The sequence below is a fragment of the Tachypleus tridentatus genome, chromosome 7 (genome assembly GCF_004210375.1).
Source record: "Tachypleus tridentatus isolate NWPU-2018 chromosome 7, ASM421037v1, whole genome shotgun sequence".
NCBI classification, from domain to species: Eukaryota; Metazoa; Arthropoda; class Merostomata; order Xiphosura; family Limulidae; genus Tachypleus; species Tachypleus tridentatus.
This window is the reverse complement of record NC_134831.1, coordinates 55,574,804-55,597,275: the sequence shown is the minus strand read 5'-3', so window position 1 is coordinate 55,597,275 and position 22,472 is coordinate 55,574,804. Positions and strand designations below refer to the sequence as shown.

Sequence of the window (22,472 nt, the reverse complement as noted above, 5' to 3'; positions counted from 1 at the left end):
CACCCTCGATTTCTATCAAATATCACCAAACTTTCTATCTATTTTGATACAGTTCTAATTAAACATATTGTTGTAATTTTAGTATTATTATATCGTATACGATGCTATAAACTATAAACCCAACTCTAGCAGTTCAGGTACGACTACCTTCTTCCTTAATTAACTAGAGCATAAACTTTCAAGCAAGGGCGACTAAACGGAACCAGACAAAGTAGCTGGTTAGCTATTTTTGAACCACATATATTGAACGCTTTATTACAAATACGCCTAGTTTTTATAATACGATATTATGTACTGATGTCCTCTAAAAATAATATTTCTAGAGGTGATTGCATTTAAATTGTTTTTAAAAGATTTGATTTCAAATAAGTTACAAAGTGTATTGTAATTTAAGTATCAAAATTACTGTAGCCGTTAGATATTTTTAAGAATTCTACTTACACGCGGCGAAAGTGCTTTTGTAACAGATCGTTAAATATCTTTTAATCTGTGAGATTATTGTACCTTTTAACAGTATATGTGGTATTATTGTACCTTTTAACAGTATATGTGGTATTATTGTACCTTTTAACAGTATATGGTACAGCAGTATTGGATTATGGTAAACTCAAGATTGGAATTTTAATTTTTTTCCCTTTATCAGATATGTCCAACTGCATTTGTTTTCCAAAATTCTAATATCTGATAAACCTAAAATCATGTTTTGTAAATTAAAACGTTACTGTGTTTAAGTTGAATTTAAGATGAATATCAGAAGGGTCAAATTATGGGTTATTAATTTGTATTAATATAGAAAGATACTTCTCAGGATTTGTTACTTTGTTCATAAAAATAAAGATATGAGTTAGCCATACTTGAAGAGTAATTAACTCACATGGGGATGTTAGTTCTTTTTTAAATATTTTATCAGTCATGCTCTTGTTAAATGAGGGTTAGGTTTGCGTCTGTTGTTTTGATTTTGTCCGATAGATGAAATATCACCAATGATGTTGGATGTTATGGCGAGAGACATTCTTACTTTGAAATGATACCATTCATACTTTTAATGATATTTTAATTATTGTTTTGACCAAAATTTTTTATTTTGTTTTCAATTAGCAAAAGTCAGCATATGCAGATAACGTAATTGAAATAAATTTCGAGTTTATCATAAGCCCATAAATACATTACGTTCCACCACGATGACCTGGAATTTTTTGGTAAAGCACCTGGTGTTGTTGCCAGGTCAACCTGATGGAACGTAATGTATTATATACGTCTTACTTCCAATAAACTCACGACTTAGGTCTTCTACGTTGTTACTTTAATAACTTCTCGAAATATCTCACTGTATAAATATGGGGTATTGTGGGTACAGGCACCATTATTATTTTTTTACTGGTACAGATATGTTGCTTGCCCATTTCCTCCCATTTTCAACAGTGGCCTATATGGCTGCGAATAGAAGCAGGGGCAATTGTTCGTATCCCCTGTATTTCATACAAGTTGTTAATATTAGGGACAATACCTGTGCATAAAAAGAAACAAAAAAGACGTTTGGAATATTTTTATGTATTTAAGACCATTAATCCTGTAAAAAATGTATTGTGACTGTAGTTCTTAAATTTTTATTAGTTATGAATGTGCAGGTTATTTAATTGGATACTTATGTTTATTAGTTTTGAATTTAAGTCGTTTATCTGAATGTTGTTCGTTCTCTTTGTTACTTGTTATGAATACTTCTAATAAAAATTTGTTTTTTAACGGGATTAATGTGTATAGAAACGTAGTTTACGCTATTTGAATGTTTGTTTGTTTTTGAATTTCGTATAAAGCTATCAAGGGCTATCTGCGCTAGCTGTCCCTGATTTTGCAATGTAAGACTAGAGGGAAGGCAGCTAGTCATCACCACCCACCGCCAACTTTTGGGCTACTCTTTTACCAACAAATACAAGGATTGACCGTAACATTATAACGCTCCCACGGCTGAAAGGGCGAGCATGTTTGGTGCGACGGAGATTCGAACCCGCCACCCGCAGTTTACGAGTCGAGTGCCTTAACCAACTGACCATGCTGTGCCATTTGAATGTCTGATGTTTGTAAAAAAACAATGAAATAGTGAGAACAAATGCTTTAAAAAGATTGATTTTTATTTGTCAACTATTAAAAACCTATGAACGCTCAAGTAGCTCCTGAACCATTAATAAAATTTTCTTCTTTTAAATCTGATGTGGCGTTCTTGTATACAAAGTTCAATATAATAAGCACTGTACGTTTCACTTTCTACTCTCGTAAGTACAGAGTAATTATTTGATATTTCAGAATAAAAATACCAGTATGTAGCACAAGTGTAGAAATAGTTACTTTATTTGCGTGTTTTTTGCCGCGTTTGGTCAGTGTAAGTTTACGTACTGTTAAAATTGACTTTTTAAGAGTTTCCTTTTAACACTTTTATTATTACTACGTAAGTATTTTGTTATTTTCGTTATTACCTGTTTACTTTTGTTACTATTTCATACTTGTTACTCTTACTGTTATATATTTATCTTTTTACTGTCGTAAATTACTTTTTCAATTGTTACATGTATATTTTACTACTGCTACATGTTTACTTATCTTTTTATTACACCTCTACTTCAGTATCTTCATTGTTATATATTATTTTTTTCTTATTGAAAATTTATTATTTATTTAGATTCCGTACTCGAAAACGTTTTTTGAACTAATAGGCCCTAATGCAGGGATTGGATTTGCTATTGGTAAGATATACTTCTAAATAGCTGTATTGTTGTAGCGTCACCTGGCATATTGTATATTTTTTTCAACGGTTTTGTTTCCATGTAATTGTACAAAATCATAATAGAAATTAATATTTTAAATATTGCTCGTATTTTTATCATATTTCTAACAGTATTGCCATATTTTAACGATTTTATCTAAATAATTACACATTTTAACGTGTTTATAACAATAAATTTATAAATATTTTTGATATTATGTTTTAGTATTTTAACGTTTTTGCTTTAGTTTGATGATTTCAAACAATATATATATATATATATATATATGAATGTTTAATAAATCATATTTGCTAATGTGAATTAAGGGCAAATATAATCCTCCTGGGTTGGCTGTACCTTGTGAGATATTAAGTTTACGACCGAAAACATCGTTATTTAAAAGCGAGGATAATCAACTGATAAAACAATGCGTTGTAGTCGATATAAATAATATATTTTAAACGTTATATTTTATTTCTATGCTGATTATTATGGGTATATAATTATGTTCCGATCTATGTAAGTAGCTTGTTTTGATCAGAAGTTTATATTACTCAAGCTCTTGTTATATTATATTTGTATATTTAATGGTTTTTAATACTTTATTCACATCAACATGTATCATTTAGGTATGGTAGACTCGTCCATGATGCCCATGTTAGGTTACTTGGTAGACATTCGACACACGTCGGTTTACGGTAGCGTTTATGCCATTGGAGATGTCGCCTTTTGTGTGGGCTACGCTTTTGGTAAGGTCATTTCTGCGAACATTCTTTACAGACTCAGACATTGCTTATAATACACTTGTTAAAGTTGTGTATGCAGAAGGTTAGTCACACTTTAGAATAACAATTAAGTAGCATAGCGTTAAGCCTCAGATGTAATCCGTGCACCACTGACATGCTTAGCACCTATTTATGTATTTGATTCGTAGCAGCTTCCTAATTACTTGACAACGCACTGCTGTCACGGGAAGTCTTATGTCTGGATGCGTGCAGCACAGATGTTTTCGAGGATATGTATAAGTTAATTAAATGAAGAAGGGAATTTACTTTTATATTTTTGATGTGATTAAACATGATACTGGAAACTGGACATTTAATGGTCTTCAGGGTAAGTGGTCTAAAATGGACCTTTTGAATAGTTTGTAACAATGAAAATTACAGTGTCGAGCAATAGTGCGTAAATATAGCTACTGAATTAAGTACTCTCGATGATGGAGTAAATTCTAGGAGTATCGCTAAATATGAAACATCGTTTTTATAAAGTGTGATTAACTATTAATGTGATTAACCTTACACACATAATTAGCAGTTTATGTCAGTGAAGTTTATAATGTACTGCAGTTCACAGTTGAGAAATCTTAAACGTAAAATCCTGAAGTACCTTTTGTTACTTCTAATAGTAAGAGAAATACTATAGAGTAATTATTATAAATACTAGTGTCAGATTATCATAAAAGTAAGCTTATATCTTTTTGACAACGGCCCTCCATGTCACTGCAGTAAGAAAGCTCGAGAGCCTTTAATACTAATATTCGAACTTTGATCCCTGGAATAGCCCCATTACAGATATCCCATTGTGCAGTTTTGTTCAAAAATTAATAAATTCTTAATAATGGATTATAAAACATGAAACTTTCTCTATTAATATTATTCTTTCACATCCAATTAGCAAAAGCTGATGTCATTAAGCTTCAATTATCTGTCATATGGTCACGTGTAATTTAACACTTATTAATCATACAGAAAATTGTACCATGCCGTAAAATACTTAGGGTTAATTTAGACATACTAATTTTTACTTGTGTTACGTATGTTTGTCATTAGCTATTTTTAAACCTTGCGAGTTAGTTTCACCAGGTTTTTGTGTGTGTCTATTTCTTTTTTATCAGGTCCTGCCATTGGTGGTGGAGTAATGCAAGCTATAGGATTTAGAGGGTAAATTTTAAGTTTGTTTTCTAATATTGCTTCGAAAGATCCTTTTAACATAGATTTTTTGTTTGGTTTAACATTTGATATAAAAACACGAGAGTTTGTTTTCGAATATCGCGCAAAGCTACACGAGGGCTATCCGCACTACTCGTCCCTAATTTAGCAATGTAAGACTAGAGGGAAGGCAGTTAATCATTACCTCTCACCGCCAACTCTTGGGTTACTCTTTTACCAACAAATAGGGAGATTAACTGTAATTTTGTAACGCCCCCACGGTTGTAAAGGCAAGCATGGTTGGGTGATGGAGACTCACATCTGCGACCCTCATATTACGAATCAAATACCTCAACCACCTGACCATGCCAGGCCAAAACATGAAAGAAAAGTTCATAAAATGTTTTCTGAAATCCAATTATAGTTATATTTATGAATCATTTGTAAGCTAGCAATAGCTCTTTCGCTGAGATGAAAGAAGACTGTAGATACATTTTGCATGTTTTAGTACGCCAAAAGCTGAAATTGTGTGACCAGATATTGCATTTGTTTTAGCTATAAGTCTAATAATAGATGAACATTTTATTAAGAAAATGGAATGCATATCCATGCCTGCTACTGGATTATCACAATTCCATAATCTAGGACTCTCAGACCTTTTCCTTCTTAACTTTTGTAGATTCCATAAAAAGTAGGTATGGCTTGCCTAACTAAGACACAAGAGTTCCATAAGAAAATATAAGTAAAAAAAAAATCTTTAAAATGGTTATTTTAATTGTGTATGTCCTTCAGCGGCTCAGAGCGGTAAATTTGCGCACTGGCAATCGGAAACTCCGGGGTTCCATTCCTTGCTGTAGACAGAGCGCGGATAACTCTTTATGTAGCTTTGGGCTAAAAACAAATAATAATTTATAATATGTAGTAATGAAATACTCGTATACTTACACATTCTTACTCAGTTAGAACACAAAAGTTATATTGTATAGGTGCAAAAAAATTGTGTGGTGATAACATGGGTAAAAGTAAAATACAGTTATGTTTCTATATGTTATAATTTAATAACGTATCTATATAACTAGTGTCTTATGAAAAAAATACCAGTAGTGTTGTTTATTTGATTATTGCCTGGTTTGAGTGCTCATACCGAAAATCCCAACAATATCTCTTTTATACTTTTCAGGTTAATGTGTGTTATTTCTGTTGTATGTTTCCTCTACTGCCCTCTGATGTTTATACTGAGAAAACCACCAGCGAGGGAGGAAAACCAGGTAAATAAAATAAAATTCGTGGCAGGTATTTCGATTTAACACTTTGCATCTCAAGAAGAGATGCAAAGCAATCGAGGGCACTCAGAAGAGACATTCTCTTCGGCCTACTCGTGAAGTAAAATTTAACTGGGCTAGTGATTGATTATTAATAGCTAAACCGACAAGATTTAAAGTTAACGAATTTGTAATGCAATCGGGTGGCAAAGGTCCAATGGTGGTCCGCGGGAGGCTAAATATTGACTCTACAAAAAAACCAAACACAAGAGGGTAGGGATCTATAGATTCAAAAACATCAGAATTTGCTGTGGGGCTGAAACGGGAGTACCCTGAGAAAACCGACTTTCAAAATCAGGGCGCAACCAGGTAAATAGTTAGTTCGTGTGTTTTTATAGCAAAACCACATTAGGCTCTCTGCTGAGTCCACTGAGGGGAATCGAACCCCCTGATTTTAACGTTGTAAATCCGTAGAGTTACCGCTGTACCAGCGGGGGACAATAGTTAGTAAGAGCAGAGTTATATGTGAGTTTTAGCTAGTGTGTACCGGTACGGAGCAAATGATATTACAGTTGGAATACTAAACACCGGCATAAATTATTTTTAGCAAACTAAATATTAATTATTAAATATTATTATGCCGTTAAATTAGAGGGAAAAAAGATTTAAAATCAATGACCAGGAAGGGCACGTGCTTGTATCCGCTTTATCAGTATACTGGTGTATAATTTTCAAGGAATTCACACTCAAAACAAAAATTGTTATAAAATGAAACAAAGCTTTAAATGCTCTTTAACACAAGGTAAAAGATGTGTGGAAACTTGACTCATGTACCATTGAACCACTAATGTTATAACTGTGGAGTTCAATTTTTTCGAGTTGTAGTGCTGAGACCAGTGACAATTTTCTAAATTTAATGCCTTTTTCAGTGAAATGATAAGAATCCGAAAAACATATCGATGCTTAAGCCTTCATCACAGCATCCGTAAAGTTCATAAGTAGGATCTATCATTCGTTTATTTCTATTATTTACGACATTCACTGTGCTGAGCCATATGGCTTGATACAGAACTTGATACTTATAGTTTTAGGTGCTACGAATTGTAAGAGTGCAATTTAACAATCGCTTCATAATTGGATTGTGCAATATCTTAAATAATCTGTAGAATGCTTTGGCTATGTCTATGGCAAAGTAAAAACTTATTTTCTGTTAACACATTTAGAGCTCAGTTAGTTTGGTTTGCTTCGAGTTTCGCGCAAAGCTACACAAATGTTATCTGCGCTAGCCGTCCCAAGTTTAGCAGTGTAAGACTAGAGAGAAAGTAGCTAGTCATCATCACTCACCGCCAACTCTTGGGATACTCTTTTACCAACGAATGGTTGGATTGACCGTCACATTATAACGCCCCCACGGCTGAAAGGGCGAGCATATTTGGTGTGATGTGGATTCGAACCCGAAAACCTCTGATTACGAGTCTAGTGCCTTAACCACCTGGCCATACCGGGCCAGCCCAGTTAGTATTAGCAAGGTTTAACAATTACAGATACTGTAACAAGCATATTTAGTGAGTTTGCGGTAGTAGGTCTCTCATTAATGTGTCTAATTGGATCATTATCTCGTTATACACGATAAAAGTGTGGGATCTGTGAAAGTGGAAGACAACTGATTGAATTATTCATAACAGTTTCTTCTGTTTCTGTATGGTTATTAAGGTATTGATGTTTATCTACCCAAGGGGGGTCAGGTTTCGTTAACCTCTTTCTTCTTCCTTCAAGTTTTGGTTTTACAACTGTCAAGTGTATTTATATATGGTACACAAGGGCCAGAGTAACCCGCACTTACTCAGGCCCCTTTCAGGGCAATGTCCATGCACAATCTACACATACACTTGGTGTAAATAAATCATTTCTCTTATACTTCCATAGAATATTTGCACTTTCATTAGTTAAGTATTATCTATAAAGGGCCCAGCATGGCCAAGCGTGTTAGGGCGTGCGACTCCTAATCTGAGAGTCGCGGGTTTGCATCCCCTTCGCGCCAAACACGCTCGCCCTTTTAGTCGTGGGGGCGTTATAATGTGACGGTCAATCCCACTATTCGTTGGTAAAAGAGTAGCCCAAGATTTGGCGGTGGGTGGTGATGACTAGCTACCTTCCCTCTGGTCTTACACTGTTAAATTAGGGACGGCTAGCACAGATAGCCCTCGAGTAGCTTTGTGCGAAATTCAAAAAACAAACAAACAATTAACTATAAAACGTTTACATAAAAAAATTTTCAATGTTTAGTAGTTAATCCCTAAACTAATCTGGAGTCTAGTTTATAGGTGGCGTTTTATTTATTTAGGAAATATATATTTACTGGAAAAGGTGCTTAGGTAAATCCTCATTATGTAAACAATAATGTAAACAATAATGTAAACAATACCTGTCAAGTTCGCTTACTAGTTCATTTTTTCTCCAATTTTTGTCAAAATAGTTTATTGTACTATGCAGGAGTCTATCTGTTATTGTTTCCATGTGTGCGTATTTATGCATGAATTCAGATGATGTTGTTATGGGTACTTTATAAGCTGTTGTGAGTAGTATATCTTGTATTGTTTGTAGTTTTAAGTAGTTTTTTGCTTACGTTTATTTCTGCATGGGCTGCCTAGTCAATGACTGGTCTAATGTATGTTTTATATATTTTTATGATGTTGTCTGCCGTAGCTCCACTGTTTTTGCCAGTTAGATTCCTAGCATATTTTGTTATTCGCCGAATTTTTGTTATTATATTATTTATGTGGTTCACCCACGTAAGTTTTGAGTCAAACGTAAGTCCTAAAAATTTTGCTGATGTAGCATTCTGGAGTAGTTCTCCATTCATATAAATCTGTGTTTGTGTTTTTTTATGTTTAGTTAACTTACTGAATACTACTAGTTGTGTTTATTTTGACTCTACATTTTTGACAATATTCACTTATTCTATTTAATTGTAGTTGTATGTTTGTGGCTGCTATTGCTGGTGTTGGTGCACTTTTCCAGATTGCTACATCGTCTGCGAACTATGAGGAGTATCCATTATTTGGATCTTTAGAGGTATATTATTTACGTACATGATGAATAGGATAGATCTAATAACCTCTCCTTGAGGGACACCAGCTTCTGGAGTGAAACTCTCAGAGAAGGTCTCTTCAACATTTACTCTACATAATTTGTTTTCCAAAAAGTTTGACAGCCAGCGAATAGATCCCCGCTGTAGTCCCATTTCTTGCGTTCGGAACAGGAGACCGTTATGCCATACAGTGTAGAATGCCTTCTCAATATCGAGAAAGCAAGCGACAGTGCATTCTCGTTTATTAAAATTATCAACAATTGCTTCGGTTGATCTAAGTGGTCTGTTTATCTGAATTTTCTGAAACCATTTTGTTCTTCTGGTAATTATCTCCAGAAATGTGGAGAGTGTGTTACTGATTATTCTCTATAGAATTTTTCCTACACAACTGGTCAGGCTGATTGGTCGGTAGCTATTTGGGTTATTGGCTGGGTTTCCTTCATAATGGAACATTGATACATTTGCATGTATTATATGCAATGATATGACCGGGATATAACCAAAGTATAATGATAAATTAAAAATTGCCGTGAGATGTTCAAATAATTTCGGAGTGTTTTTTTTTAAGAAGAATGGCTTGTATACCATCTTTTTGTGATTTATTTTTGGTGTTTGTTATTGCTTCTATGAGTTCTTGTGCTTAAACTGTGTTTGTGAGCATTATGTTTGTGTAGTCATTTGTACCGTTGATTTGATAGTTATTTACGTCTATTGGAAAGAGTGGTTTGAATAGTTCACTGTTATTCATTATAAAGTTATTTGCTTTGTTTTAGAAGTATGTGTTCATGTCTGGGTTGTTGTGTGTTGTAAACGTGTTTTGAAGTTGTTGTTCGAATATTTCGGCTCTTTCTTTATTTGTATATGCTGTGGTATTATTGTGTTCTAGTGGCGGGTATTTTCTTGTTGTGTCTCTGTTTGTGAGTCTTTTAAGGTATATACATAATTGTTTTGGCTCTGTGTTTTTTCATTAAGTTTGGTGCAGAAATCGTCCATTTTTTTCTTGTTTTAATAATTTAACTTCTGCTTTGATTTAGTTTCTTATTTTATTTATTTGTGTTTGTAATTCACTGTCTCTTGTCTCCATGTTTTGTCTTCTTAATTGTCGTCTGTGCTTGATTAGTGTTAACAGTTGTTTATGCGGTTTCCATGTATTATTTATAGTTTTATGTTGTTGTTTTGGTATTGCCTGATTTGCTGCGGTTTGTAGGCATTCCGTGATTTTTTGACAGCAGTTATCTATATCTATTTTGTTTTTAGCTGTTGTTATAATTTTGTTTGGCAGTAGATGGTCTAATTGTTTTTGGTATTCTTTTCAATTTGCTTTTTTGTAACCAAATTTTCTTTTCTATGTATAGTATTTTTACGGGGAGTTAGATCGAAGGCACACCATGTTGGTAGATGGTCGCTTTCTACATCATTTCCCACATGAAATTTTATTAGCTTTTGGCTCATGTTATACGAGCTTAAACATACGTCTAGTATGTCACTAGTATTAGTGGTATGCGTAGGCATATCGTCATTCAGGAAGGCTGTGTTATGTTCATGTATAAATTGTAGGAGAAGCCTTCCATTAGCATTTGTTGAATTACAACCAAAATTAATATGTTTATTGTTTAGATCTATTAAAATGGTATTTTGATTGTGGGAAAAAATGTTGTTTATTAAGTTTAAATCTATTTGTTTTGTAGGTGAACAATAAATTCCTGCTGTTGTGACTATTGAACGATTACTTAACAGGATATCGACAATTATATTTTTGTTATAACTGCTGATTTAGATTTCATAAACTGAAAGATTAATTTTGTATAGCAGCAGCATTCCTTTGTTTTTATCCTGTTTATTTAATCTGTCTTTTATAATACTTGTATAATAAGGTATTTTAAATTTGTTGGTTTTGTATTATAGGGTTTCACTTAATATTACAATTTCTGGGTTAGTTTACTAAATTATGTCTTCGATTTCATGTTTCTTGGAAGCCAGTGCACCTTGGATGTTGATATATATAACAGTGAATTTAAGTTGAGAGGTATTCCGTTAGTATTGTTAATGTTTGTGAAATGTAAGATTTGATGTGTTTTTTTGCTATGTTTATGAATATGTCAAAGCAATTTATTGTTTGTATGGGTTTTGTGTATTCGGCTAAGAAGTCTGTTGTGAAATTTGTAATTATATTTACAAATAAGTTTATTTTGTTATTAGTGTTTGTTTCCTTGGTAGAGTTATTGCTAATAGTTTTTTTTTGTTTTGTTATGCTACATCCAAAATTTCCATACAACTAACTGAGAACAAGTTTAATTTTTATGGTGATATTAATTAATGACTTCGTTGGTTTTTGTACCAACCTGTTTATATCTTAATGGGCCACTTTAACGTTTATAGCTTTATAATGAGGAAGAAGCTAAACTGTTTTTCAGTGTGTTTTACTGTAGGTGGTGTTTTTGTTGTTGTAGTATAAAAATCCTGATTTAATATATATATATATATAATATTAATAAACTTACAATACAGAAAATGATGTTTTTCATTACGAGAGTTATACTATATAAGATAAGTGATTTTTGAAAAGAAAACACAACCCTACCACCACACATACTTCTGAAAATTTAATAGCGGTGGGTAAAAAAAAAAAAAATCCTTTGTCTTAAAACCATACAAATAGAGAAATTTAATTTTCTTTTCCGTCTTTGTTTCATGAGGTAACGTTTAATAACATTAGTTCAATCACCAAAACATGATGAATTTTAAATTATAGAGTCACCCCTACTTCCACGTGATCTCTCCAGAAGTGAAGCCTTTATATTAGTTACGCCATTAATCAGGTGATCGGTCACATGGTCAGTCAGCGTTCTTGATTGGTACCTCGATCTGGTACAGCGGGTTGTGGCGACCCTGCATTACAAAATTAATAATAATTCATCGAATATTTATTGCCCACTTCATTCTATGTTTCTTAAATTTGCCGCCCTGGACTATATACTATATATGGTTTACTCTGCCCCAGTGTAAATGCGGCCCTGATTATGCTGAGAAACGAAACTTGTTTCCTGGAAAAGTTGCTCTCTTAAAAACCTTCCTCTTCTGACCAGTTTTATATTATATATATATATAAGCATATAAATACTTCAGAATGGAATCATCAAACCTGTTTTCGCAGTAACATTTGAGATTTTTTAGGTGTTTTTGTCTTTAATATGAAGATCACATAAAGCATGATTGATTAACCTTTGAGACCAATCTACAATACAGCTGTGCGTCTTATTCACTACTGATACTATCATATGATAGTTAGGATTCTCAATACTAATACTGTCAGATGACCATGCTCTTTAATTACAACCTTCACTACTAATACTGTCAGATGACCATAGCCATTAATTACAACCTTCACTACTAATACTGTTAGATCACAATACCCTTTAATTATAACTTTCACTACAAATACTGTTAGATCACAATACCCTTTAATTATAACCTTTACTACTAATACTGTTAGATAACAATACCCTTTAATTATAACTTTCACTACTAATACTGTCAGATGACCCTTTAATTACAAACTTCACTACTAATACTGTTAAATCAAAATACCCTTTGATACCTTCATTACTAATACTGTTAGATCACAATACCCTTTAATTACGACCTTCATTACTAATACTGTTAGATCACAATACCCTTTAATTACAACCTTCACTACTAATACTGTCAGATGACCATAGCCATTAATTACAACCTTCACTACAAATACTGTTAGATCACAATACCTTTTAATTATAACTTTCACTATTAATACTGTTAGATCACAATACCCTTTAATTACGACCTTCACTACTAATACTGTCAGATGATCATTTAATTACGACCTTCATTACTAATACTGTTAGATCACAAAACCCTTTAATTACAACCTTCACTACTAATACTGTTAGATCACAATACCCTTTAATTATAACCTTCACTACTAATACTGTTATATCACAATACCCTTTAATTACGACCTTCACTACTAATACTGTCAGATGACCCTTTAATTACAAACTTTACTACTAATACTGTTAAATCAAAATACCCTTTAATACCTTCATTACTAATACTGTTAGATCACAATACCCTTTAATTACAACTTTCACTACTAATACTGTTAGATCACAATACCCTTTAATTATAACCTTCACTACTGATACTGTTATATCACAATACCCTTTAATTACGATCTTCACTACTAATACTGTCAGATGACCCTTTAATTACAAACTTTACTACTAATACTGTTAAATCACATTACCCTTTAATTACCACCTTCATTACTAATACTGTTAGATCACAATACCCTTTAATTACGACCTTCACTACTAATACTGTCAGACCACAGTATTCTTTAATTATAACCTTCACTACAAATCGTGTTAGATCACAATACCCTTTAATTATAACCTTTACTACTAATACCATCGCATGACAACATTTTTTAATTATAATTACTGCTAATTCTCTAATATTACGATACCTTTTAATTAAAATCTTCACTTCTAATATTGTCATATCACAATATCATTTTGTTATATTTGTTAGTTACAGATTTTAGTGTTGTTTTTTAACAAGAGTTATGAATTGAAAGGTCAATGGTGCACGCAATTTACAGGCCATAAAAGCTACCTTTAATAATCAGAATTTTTTAAACATCGCTGATACTACAGAAAACTCCATTAGTAGTATATTTAGGTCATTATGTAGGTGGAGTAACTCATATACAATTTAGGGTTTTTCATGTAGTATTGCTGAGATATTAGTATTAACTATTGGGAATTGAATAAAACTCTTCTTATATAGGCTTTGTACAGTTTCCAAGGAAAATCTTGATTTTTTTTAAGATAATCTTACTTCTGGTAATGTATTATGACCAATTCTCTTTGGAATGTTCTCAGTTGATGATGTGTGTTACGTTGAAAAAGGATGATTGCCATTCAGGAGGTAAGAGTAGAAGACTTCTGTAGTATAATTCACATTCTCGTACGTTGTCATCATCACTGGTTCTCCAAGGCAGCTTTCTTTGATCCTTATTAATTTTCTTTATATCAGTAAGTTAGAGTGATTGTCTGAAAGTTTGTTTTTTATAAGGTTCGTTTCTCTTCATTAGATTGGTGAGATTTCTGGAAAAGATATTATTGGAAGTGTTTTGATTGGTTTACTGATATTTGTGGCTTAAAGGTAAATTTGCTTTATGGCTGTTTGCTCCATATATGTAATTAGTTATTTTGGAATAATATCAGTTGAAAATAAATTTTAGAATTTGGCCTTTATGTCTGAAAGCGAAAAATACCGATTGTGGTATTGGTATTCTGTAAGGCTGATTTTATTACAACTTTCTCGAAGGTCACTGGTTTAATTGTGTGTCATCTTTGAGCTAATCTTAAATGCATATGTGCAAAGTTTGACTTACAGTGATGCATCTTGAATTCTTTGTTTGATATGTCTATTCCAAGAAGAAATGTGCGTTTTAAATACTTCGTTGCTTTCTAGTCACTGAAATGTTGTACGGTCATTGTTAACAATAATCTTAATAAAACCTTACCAAAGAAAGCAATGATGTCCATAAGCCAAAACACGTATGGAGTGTTTACCTTATGATTTCACTATGTTGTCATTAATATGTTATGTACATGATTTTTACTTCAAGTTGTGAAAATGTATACATGTATTGCTGACATAAAACCTTTCTTAGAGACGAAGCTCTTATTGTAGGTGCAAATGAGCACAGTCTTAACATCTCCAGGTTTGCAGTGGTCACGTTTTGATACCTGAACCTTCAACAGTTTTCACAAATGGTTGAATTGTTTGTTTTGTTTGTTTTTTAATTTCGCACAAAGCTGCTGAAGGGCTATCTGTGCTATCCGTCCCTAATTTAGCAGTGTAAGACTAGAGGGAAGGCAGCTAGTCATCACCACCCACCGCCAACTCTTGGGCTACTCTTTTACCAACGTATAGTGGGATTGACCGTCACATTGTAACGCCCCCACGGCTGGGAGGGCGAGCATGTTTGGCGCGACGGGGATGCGAACCCGTGACCCTCAGATTACGATTCGCACGCCTTAACACGCTTGGCCATGTCGGGCTCCAAATGGTTGAAGAAAGGCATTCACGTTCACGCTTACGAAACTGAATCAGACAAACAATAGAAGTACGTGTTTTTGATTCCTTTTGTGTATATTTCTTATCAATCTTGTCACGACTTCCAGTAAACAAGATTATGTTACATAGTGTTAGCATCCAAGTTAGCAGACAAATGTGTTTTCCAGCTTACTGTTACTTTAAAACTTTTCAAATCATGAAGCTTAGTTTCTTAATCCATGTTTATGTAAATATGTAGGTTACTGATTAATTCTGTAGACTCGCAACTAAAAGGGTTCAATAGAGCTCCCATACTGAAGCTAATTTAGAACGAGTCTAAGTCTCACCATCTAACAATGATTTCTGATATTTATAATTTCTAACAGTCATGGTATTACTGAGACTACCAGTGTTTAAAGATGTACTACAGCGAAATAGTGAACACATAAGAAATGACTGTTCATGGAAACTTGGTAATTAAAATGGATAACCCAAATTAATTCATATCTGTATTTTTGGCTATCCCCCCTCACGGTACAGCAGTAAATCTGCGGATTTACAACGTTAAAATCAGGGGTTCGATTCTCCTCGATGGACACAGCAGATAGCCCGATTTGGCTTTGTTATAAGAAAACACAACATACACATTGTTTTGTGCTATGCCAACAAAATACAATTAATCCACAGGAAACCCCGTTACTGACTTATGCTTGTTTGCTAACATAAGAAGAAAAGATCAATAGCTTTTTGGGACAAGAAATTCTAACTTGTCATATCTTGGCTTATCCTGTTCAATGTATATTTTAGTCAATCTTATCCCGAAGATAATCTCACAAAATCGAGATTTGTATTATTATTATTGTATAAACCAGCCGTCATGCGTGTTTTAGAGCTTACTTTTATTTTAATAAGGTTCAGATCTTCAACTTCAGTTGAAATTAACTTCAATTCCTTAATTTTTCTTCAGTTATTTAAACTCGCTTTTTCATGGTAATACTCTTTCAAAGTTAACACTTAAATAATTTAATTTTATAGTTTCTATCTGTTAAATACACACGTTTTCTCTTTATGTGGTTTCGGCTTTTCAATTAGTCCTTTAACTTTTCAATCATTTTTGTAAACTAAACGTACGATTCTTCTGGTAACGCCCCCTAGTGGCTCAGCGGTATGTCTGCAGACTTACCATCCTAAAATCCGGGTTTCGATACTCGTGGTGGGCAGAGCACAGATAGCCCATTGTGTAGCTTTGTGCTTAATTCAAAAACAACATATTCTGGTACCTATGGTTCTAACTACTTGTTAACTAGTTAAGTGAAATCAAGGTTACCATACATTCAATATACACACAATACCATTATCTACACCATGAAACATCACAAGCATTATTGAAATTTGTTACATACAAACTGATTACATAATAAACGCTTAAGACATCCAAAACAACCATTCAGTAATTGCAACGAGTTTTTTAAACCAGTGATGGTTAGTCGTTTTGTTATCAAGAGCGAAATATGTTTTTGCCCTTTATGAAAATATTCTTGCATAGTAACGTTTATTATTATGCACAGTTTATCCTAATTCAAGTTCATTCAACCTTAGGCCTGGCGTGACTTAGTCGTTAACGCGCTCCAACTGGAATTCAAAACACACTCTGCGAGTGCGCTATAAGAATGATTATGAAATACTACGATTTAGTCATATAAGAATAATCTACGAGCCTACACTAGGCGCTGTTGACCACTTACCTTCTCTCTAATCTATCAAGGCAAAATTAGAGCAGTTAGCCTGTAACTTTATATGAAAAATCTGAAACAAACCAAACGTTTAAGTTGAGGAAAAGCTCATGAGTGAAAAATTTGATTTGTATCCTATAACAGTTAAAGGTTTATTGTATCCTATAACAGTTAAAGGTTTATTGTATCCTATAACAGTTAAAGGTTTATTCCACATAAGGAAACAAATTTGTATTGACTGGACAGGGAACTGTAAAAAATTGGTATCAAAGTAAAAAACATTGCGAGTCTTACCACTTTTCTAAGTAAAGATATTAGAGTGTAAATATTACGAGGGATGCGTTTGAAATAACTTAATTTTTCCCAGATGATGCAATAAAATCGATATAAAATAAATATCTGTAATATTTAATACCATTACTGATTGTTATTTAAAACGAATTTACACGAATATTATATTTCTAATTAAAAGTTTGACTGTACGCGCTTGCTGTGAATTACCACTTGTAGTAAAAACGGCAAAAAATAAACTACCTACAACATGATACAAAATAACAAGCAAGTTATTGCTAACCAATTAAAACGCATTAGATAAATGAAATGATTTTTGTTATGTAGTCATATATAAACATTATATATGTGTTTCAATTTATACGATTTGTAAGTCTATTAAGTTTATAGCTGTGTTTGTAATATTTGGCCTATAATGCACACGCACAACACTCAACTAATGAACACGCATGAAACTAATCTAATAGTAGCGGTAATAGAGATCGAGAGTAAAATCGTTCATGTTAAAATATATATATATATATAAAATTTACCAACCAAAGTGCTTGTGGCACAAATTTTCTATCGATTCTGAAGTCCTTTAATTTATTTTGCTGTAGAGCATTTATAACACTATGTAACACAAATTCTGTTCCTAGATAGTACGTGTTATTTCTTAATTGCTTATGTTATAAAATTATGGAAAATGGCCATTATTCCCTTCAAACTTTGCTTTTGTGACCTGGATAATGAAATTTAGAAATTAGCCTATTTTCTGTGTAAAAACGGGCTAATTTGCACATTTTCATTTACATAAGGTCTGAATAAAACAACATATGAAGATTTACATGTATAACTAAAGTTATACAAAAATGTTTAGAAGTGAGTAGTTTTTCGAGATTTGCGACTGTAATGTAAATCACTTTCACGTATCAGCCCCCAAATATAGGGGCCTGGCATGGCTAAGCGCGTAAGGCGTGTGACTCGTAATCCGAGGGTCGCGGTTTCGCGCCCGCGTCGCGCTAAACATGCTCGCCCTCCCAGCCGTGGGGGTGTATAATGTGACGGTCAATCCCGCTATTCGTTGGAAAAAGAGTAAGTAGCTCAAGAGTTGGCGGTGGGTGGTGATGACTAGCTGCCTTCCCTCAAGTCTTACACTGCTAAATTAGGGACGGCTAGCACAGATAGCCCTCGAGTAGCTTTGTGCGAAATTCCAAAAAAACAAAAAACAAACCAAATATAGTCTCCCATCATGTTTTCGTTATACGCTCCCAGGACACAAAAGCAAAGTTTGAAGAGAAAAATAGGTCTTTTCCATTTACTTTAGACATAAGCAATTTGGAAATAACACTTTCTATCCAGGAACAAGAAAAAGTAAAAATTTTGTTACATAGTGTAATAAATAAGGTCTGTGCGAGTTTTGCAAAATCTATTTAAATATTGTTTTACTTATTCTATTTTTACTTTTTTACGTTGGCTTATTTTTGTTACTGGACTCAACGTGATTAAGAAAAACCGTAGATGAGTAAACACGACAGGAATAGAATTAAAGAAATGAAAGTCAAATTTATCTGCACTGACTCATAGCTCACTTGTTACATTTTCTTCCACATAGTCTTTACTGAGAGATACGTCCGTTCGTTACGTCAGCTACACCAACGACGAATCACCAGAGGAAGATGAAATTAGGAAGCCTCCTTCTCAAGAGCTGGTCCAATGAAATGTTGCTATTTGAAGTTGTTTTCATGTCGTCTTTCAGGAGCTTTGCTGTGAGCATTCTGTTGGTTCACCTCGAATAAAATATACTTCTTTCATGTTGTTTTAAAAATAGCCTAAGAGAACGTATACTTTATGTAAATCAACTGTTCCGATTGTTTGTGGCAGCTTAATGACCGCCAACCTTATTCTGATAAGACAGTGTTTCAAAAAGAAATAAATAACCGTAACTATACTTGTTTTTATCTTATATATATAACATGTTAATGATATTCACATATTGAATATTTCGCTCATATATAATTTATTTAAAAATATATGCGTGTAAGCAGATGCTACTGATATTTGACATTTTTAGTAAGAGAAAACAAATGGTAAAATTGCGTCCTGCAGTTAAAAACAGGCTGAGTAGTGTTATGTATTGACTACTTACCAATTCTGAAACTTTTTTTCCTAATGAGTCTTGTTACCTCTATAGGTTTCGCTAATGTTTTAAAGATCTTTCATTAGAATCAGAATTATTTTTGTTCTAATTTTTCACTTTTCTACTATAATAAGAAAAAAATATTGATTTTAAACTATATTCTTGTTTTTTTAATATGATCTCAAAACCCTAAAATGTAGTTTAGAAATTCAGATTTCGAATCATAATTTTTTAAACGGCCAAATTGTGCAATATATGGAACCATATTATCTACAATATATATAATGCTAAAAATATCGAAATTTTATGTTGTTTATGGGCCAAACTGAAGACAAAACTCAGCTTCCTTAGCGTAGTAATACTTTTTGCAGTTGCGTGACAGTGTGTAAACTTTTTTCTCGTGACAACATGTAAAGTTTTCAAAGTGATACGATACGTATTTTGTCCGCCATTGTATATGTTATCAGCGATAAAACCGAAACCAGTTTTTCTGGGTCTTCTGTGTAAAACGTATATACAAGCATGTGTTGTATGATTTTGACATGCGTGACAATGTTGATTGTTGTACAGTCTAATGTAGTATTGGCAATAAAAATGTCAACCAAAGAATAAGTGGTGATCTCTATGTAATAACAATTTTTGTTAAAACATTATTCGTTGAATTTATAAACATGTAGTTGAAGGTGATCACTTTATACATGCGGAGGTTTACGAAATAATAATCTATAAAAATACAAAATCACCTCTTCGCACATAGTTTTATAACTTTTCCTGGAGTTGTATTTATTCACGTAATTTCTTCTGACAGAATCAAATGCCCACCTTCCCTAAATAAACAGGAAAACTGTTGATATTTTTGTTTGTTTCTTTTATTTAAAATATTTTCCAAGTCAAATCAGCTGATAATCTATTCTTCATCATCCGATATCGTCAAGGTATCAATGTTGCCATTTCGCAGGTCTCAAAAAATTAACATCATGATTTTTGATAAATTCAGTTGCTTAAAATAGTTTTGATTTGCTAGTTTCATTAACGAATTGATCGGAAAAATTCCATATTAGTTAGACTTATTATACATAGGCTTATTTTAAGCACGTTTGTTGTAAAAATATGCAGGTATACACATAACAACTGGATTGGCAGATCATCTTTACTCCTCCATTCTTTCATACTATCCAAAGGGTTTGCCATGGCTAGGTGGTTAGAACGTTCGACTCGCACTCTGTGGGTTCCGGACTTGAATTCCCGTTACACCAAATATGCTCGCCCTTTCAGCCGTGGAGGAGTTATACTGTGACTGTCGATCCCACTATTTATTGGTAAAAGAGTAATCCAAGAGTTGGCGGTGGGTGGTGATGACTAGCTACCTTCCCTCTAGTCTTACACTGCTAAATTAGGGACGGCTAGTACAAATAGCCGTCGTGTAGCTTTGCGCGAAATTCAAAACAAATAAACGTCTTACTCAAAATCTAAACAACTCCAGACAAGAGAGCCTTTGAAAACTACTTGTTTCAAGAAGAGCATGACGAACATTATATGCGATTATTATTATTTGTAATGATTAATTATTTAACAAACTTGGAGGACAATTATTCTGATCAAGGAAGAACACAATACACAGCAGCTCAAATGACGATCAATATCTTTCGGAACGTGTTTGTTTTTAATTAACCTTCCATTTTAGCCAACTTCTCCTGGTTTAACGACACACACGCTTATGAGGACAAATCGTCAACATTCTTTTCAGGCAATGCACCTCATGAAGTGATGAAACAATGAAGTACTTAATGGTAACCTTTTACAGACAACTTAATTCACCAACCTCATTAACAATGAGGTACCAAACGACTGATCAATGAAATGAAAATTTCAAAAGGAAATAGTGTTAAAGAGTGTTACCAACATCCTATGTGAAGGATGCATTATCTATTACCACTATGAGTGCTATGCATCTGAATAAAATTAAGAAAATACAAGATAACTCTTTAAGACTGGTTACAGAATGTACTGCATTCACCCTAATCACAGCTTTATTACACTTCACAAACCTCAGTAGCATCACAGAACGTCTACAAACAGCAAAATTTTTCACTATGACATTGCAATTCGAGAATGTGTATCCCATCATCGATACATTGCCCTTTACAAGTGTGAACATTCATGTTTCACAACAACCCTGCAAACAACAATTAAGCATGGGGAGGATTACTTAAATGATTCTTCAAAAGATAATCACTCTCAGATCTCAGATGCTTTTTGTAAGGTAAATATCTGTTGCTAGTGGAACCTGTAGAAATCAATTTAGACAGAAAATTTAGAGACTCTGTAAAAGGTGAAGCAGAAAAAGTCTGTCAGCGTCTTTCAAAGACCAGAGTCAACAATTATTTATCATCATAACCATAAATGTTTCCTGAACCACAGACAGTGAAAGAGATGGTTGGTTATTCGCCATCCATGGGGCAACAACAGTCTACATAAGGCTGGTGAAACATTCAACAAGCAGAACAAGAATGGACCTGGAATACATGATGACAAAAGCAAGTTCTTCTCTGCTTTGGTAAAGACAATGAGCTGCAGAAAAACAGTGCCAGCAATATAATACTTGCAATTATTTCACAGACCTATATACACACAGCTGTAATTATGGTGAAAATATTATAGAGGTCACGCCCATACTATACAAGCATGCCGAATGACTCTGATAAGTTGTTAGGGAGGGATGAGCAACTTGAGCTTAAAGAGGGTGATATACAAGAGTTTATTAGACAACAAAAATGGAGAGAAGAACATGCGCAGAGAAGAGAGGAAGAAAATATAAGAGCACAAACTGAGATCGCCAAGCTCACCCAACAGAAAGATAGAGGGCACAAGAACGGCAATAAGTTTAGGGCGAACCAACCAAGCAGCCCCAATTTGATGAACAGAAAGATGACATGGAGCTTTCCTGAAGAGAGATGAAAGATTTACCCAAAGTCAGAATTGTGGCAAAGGTGACTTAGAAGTCTGTTTCAATTCTCTTCTCACACTAAAAGCTCTACCAATGTATGTGGTCATAACGTCAGAAATGCCATGGGCTGTGACATCTTAAAGATGGCCTTGCTTAAATGCTCTGAACTCACTGACGAAGATTTTTGTCAGACGTTTGGAGAATTTAAACCTGACACGGAAGAAACTTTATTAC

The 22,472-nt window shown here is 33.5% G+C and overlaps 1 protein-coding gene across 7 annotated transcripts in view; it reads left to right on the top strand.

The window, feature by feature from the left end:
• Positions 1–19,897, top strand: part of LOC143255702 (synaptic vesicular amine transporter-like) — a 116,773-nt gene extending 96,876 nt beyond the window's left edge. For all 7 annotated transcript variants that reach the window (XM_076511775.1, XM_076511773.1, XM_076511770.1 and 4 more), the window contains 5 exons: positions 2,675–2,738; positions 3,389–3,508; positions 4,654–4,699; positions 5,868–5,955; positions 18,767–19,897. In XM_076511775.1, the coding sequence (XP_076367890.1) occupies positions 2,675–2,738; positions 3,389–3,508; positions 4,654–4,699; positions 5,868–5,955; positions 18,767–18,871 (423 nt within the window). In that variant the 3' untranslated portion in view covers positions 18,872–19,897. The remainder of the gene's footprint in view (positions 1–2,674; positions 2,739–3,388; positions 3,509–4,653; positions 4,700–5,867; positions 5,956–18,766) is intronic.
• The last annotated feature ends 2,575 nt before the right edge of the window (positions 19,898–22,472 follow it).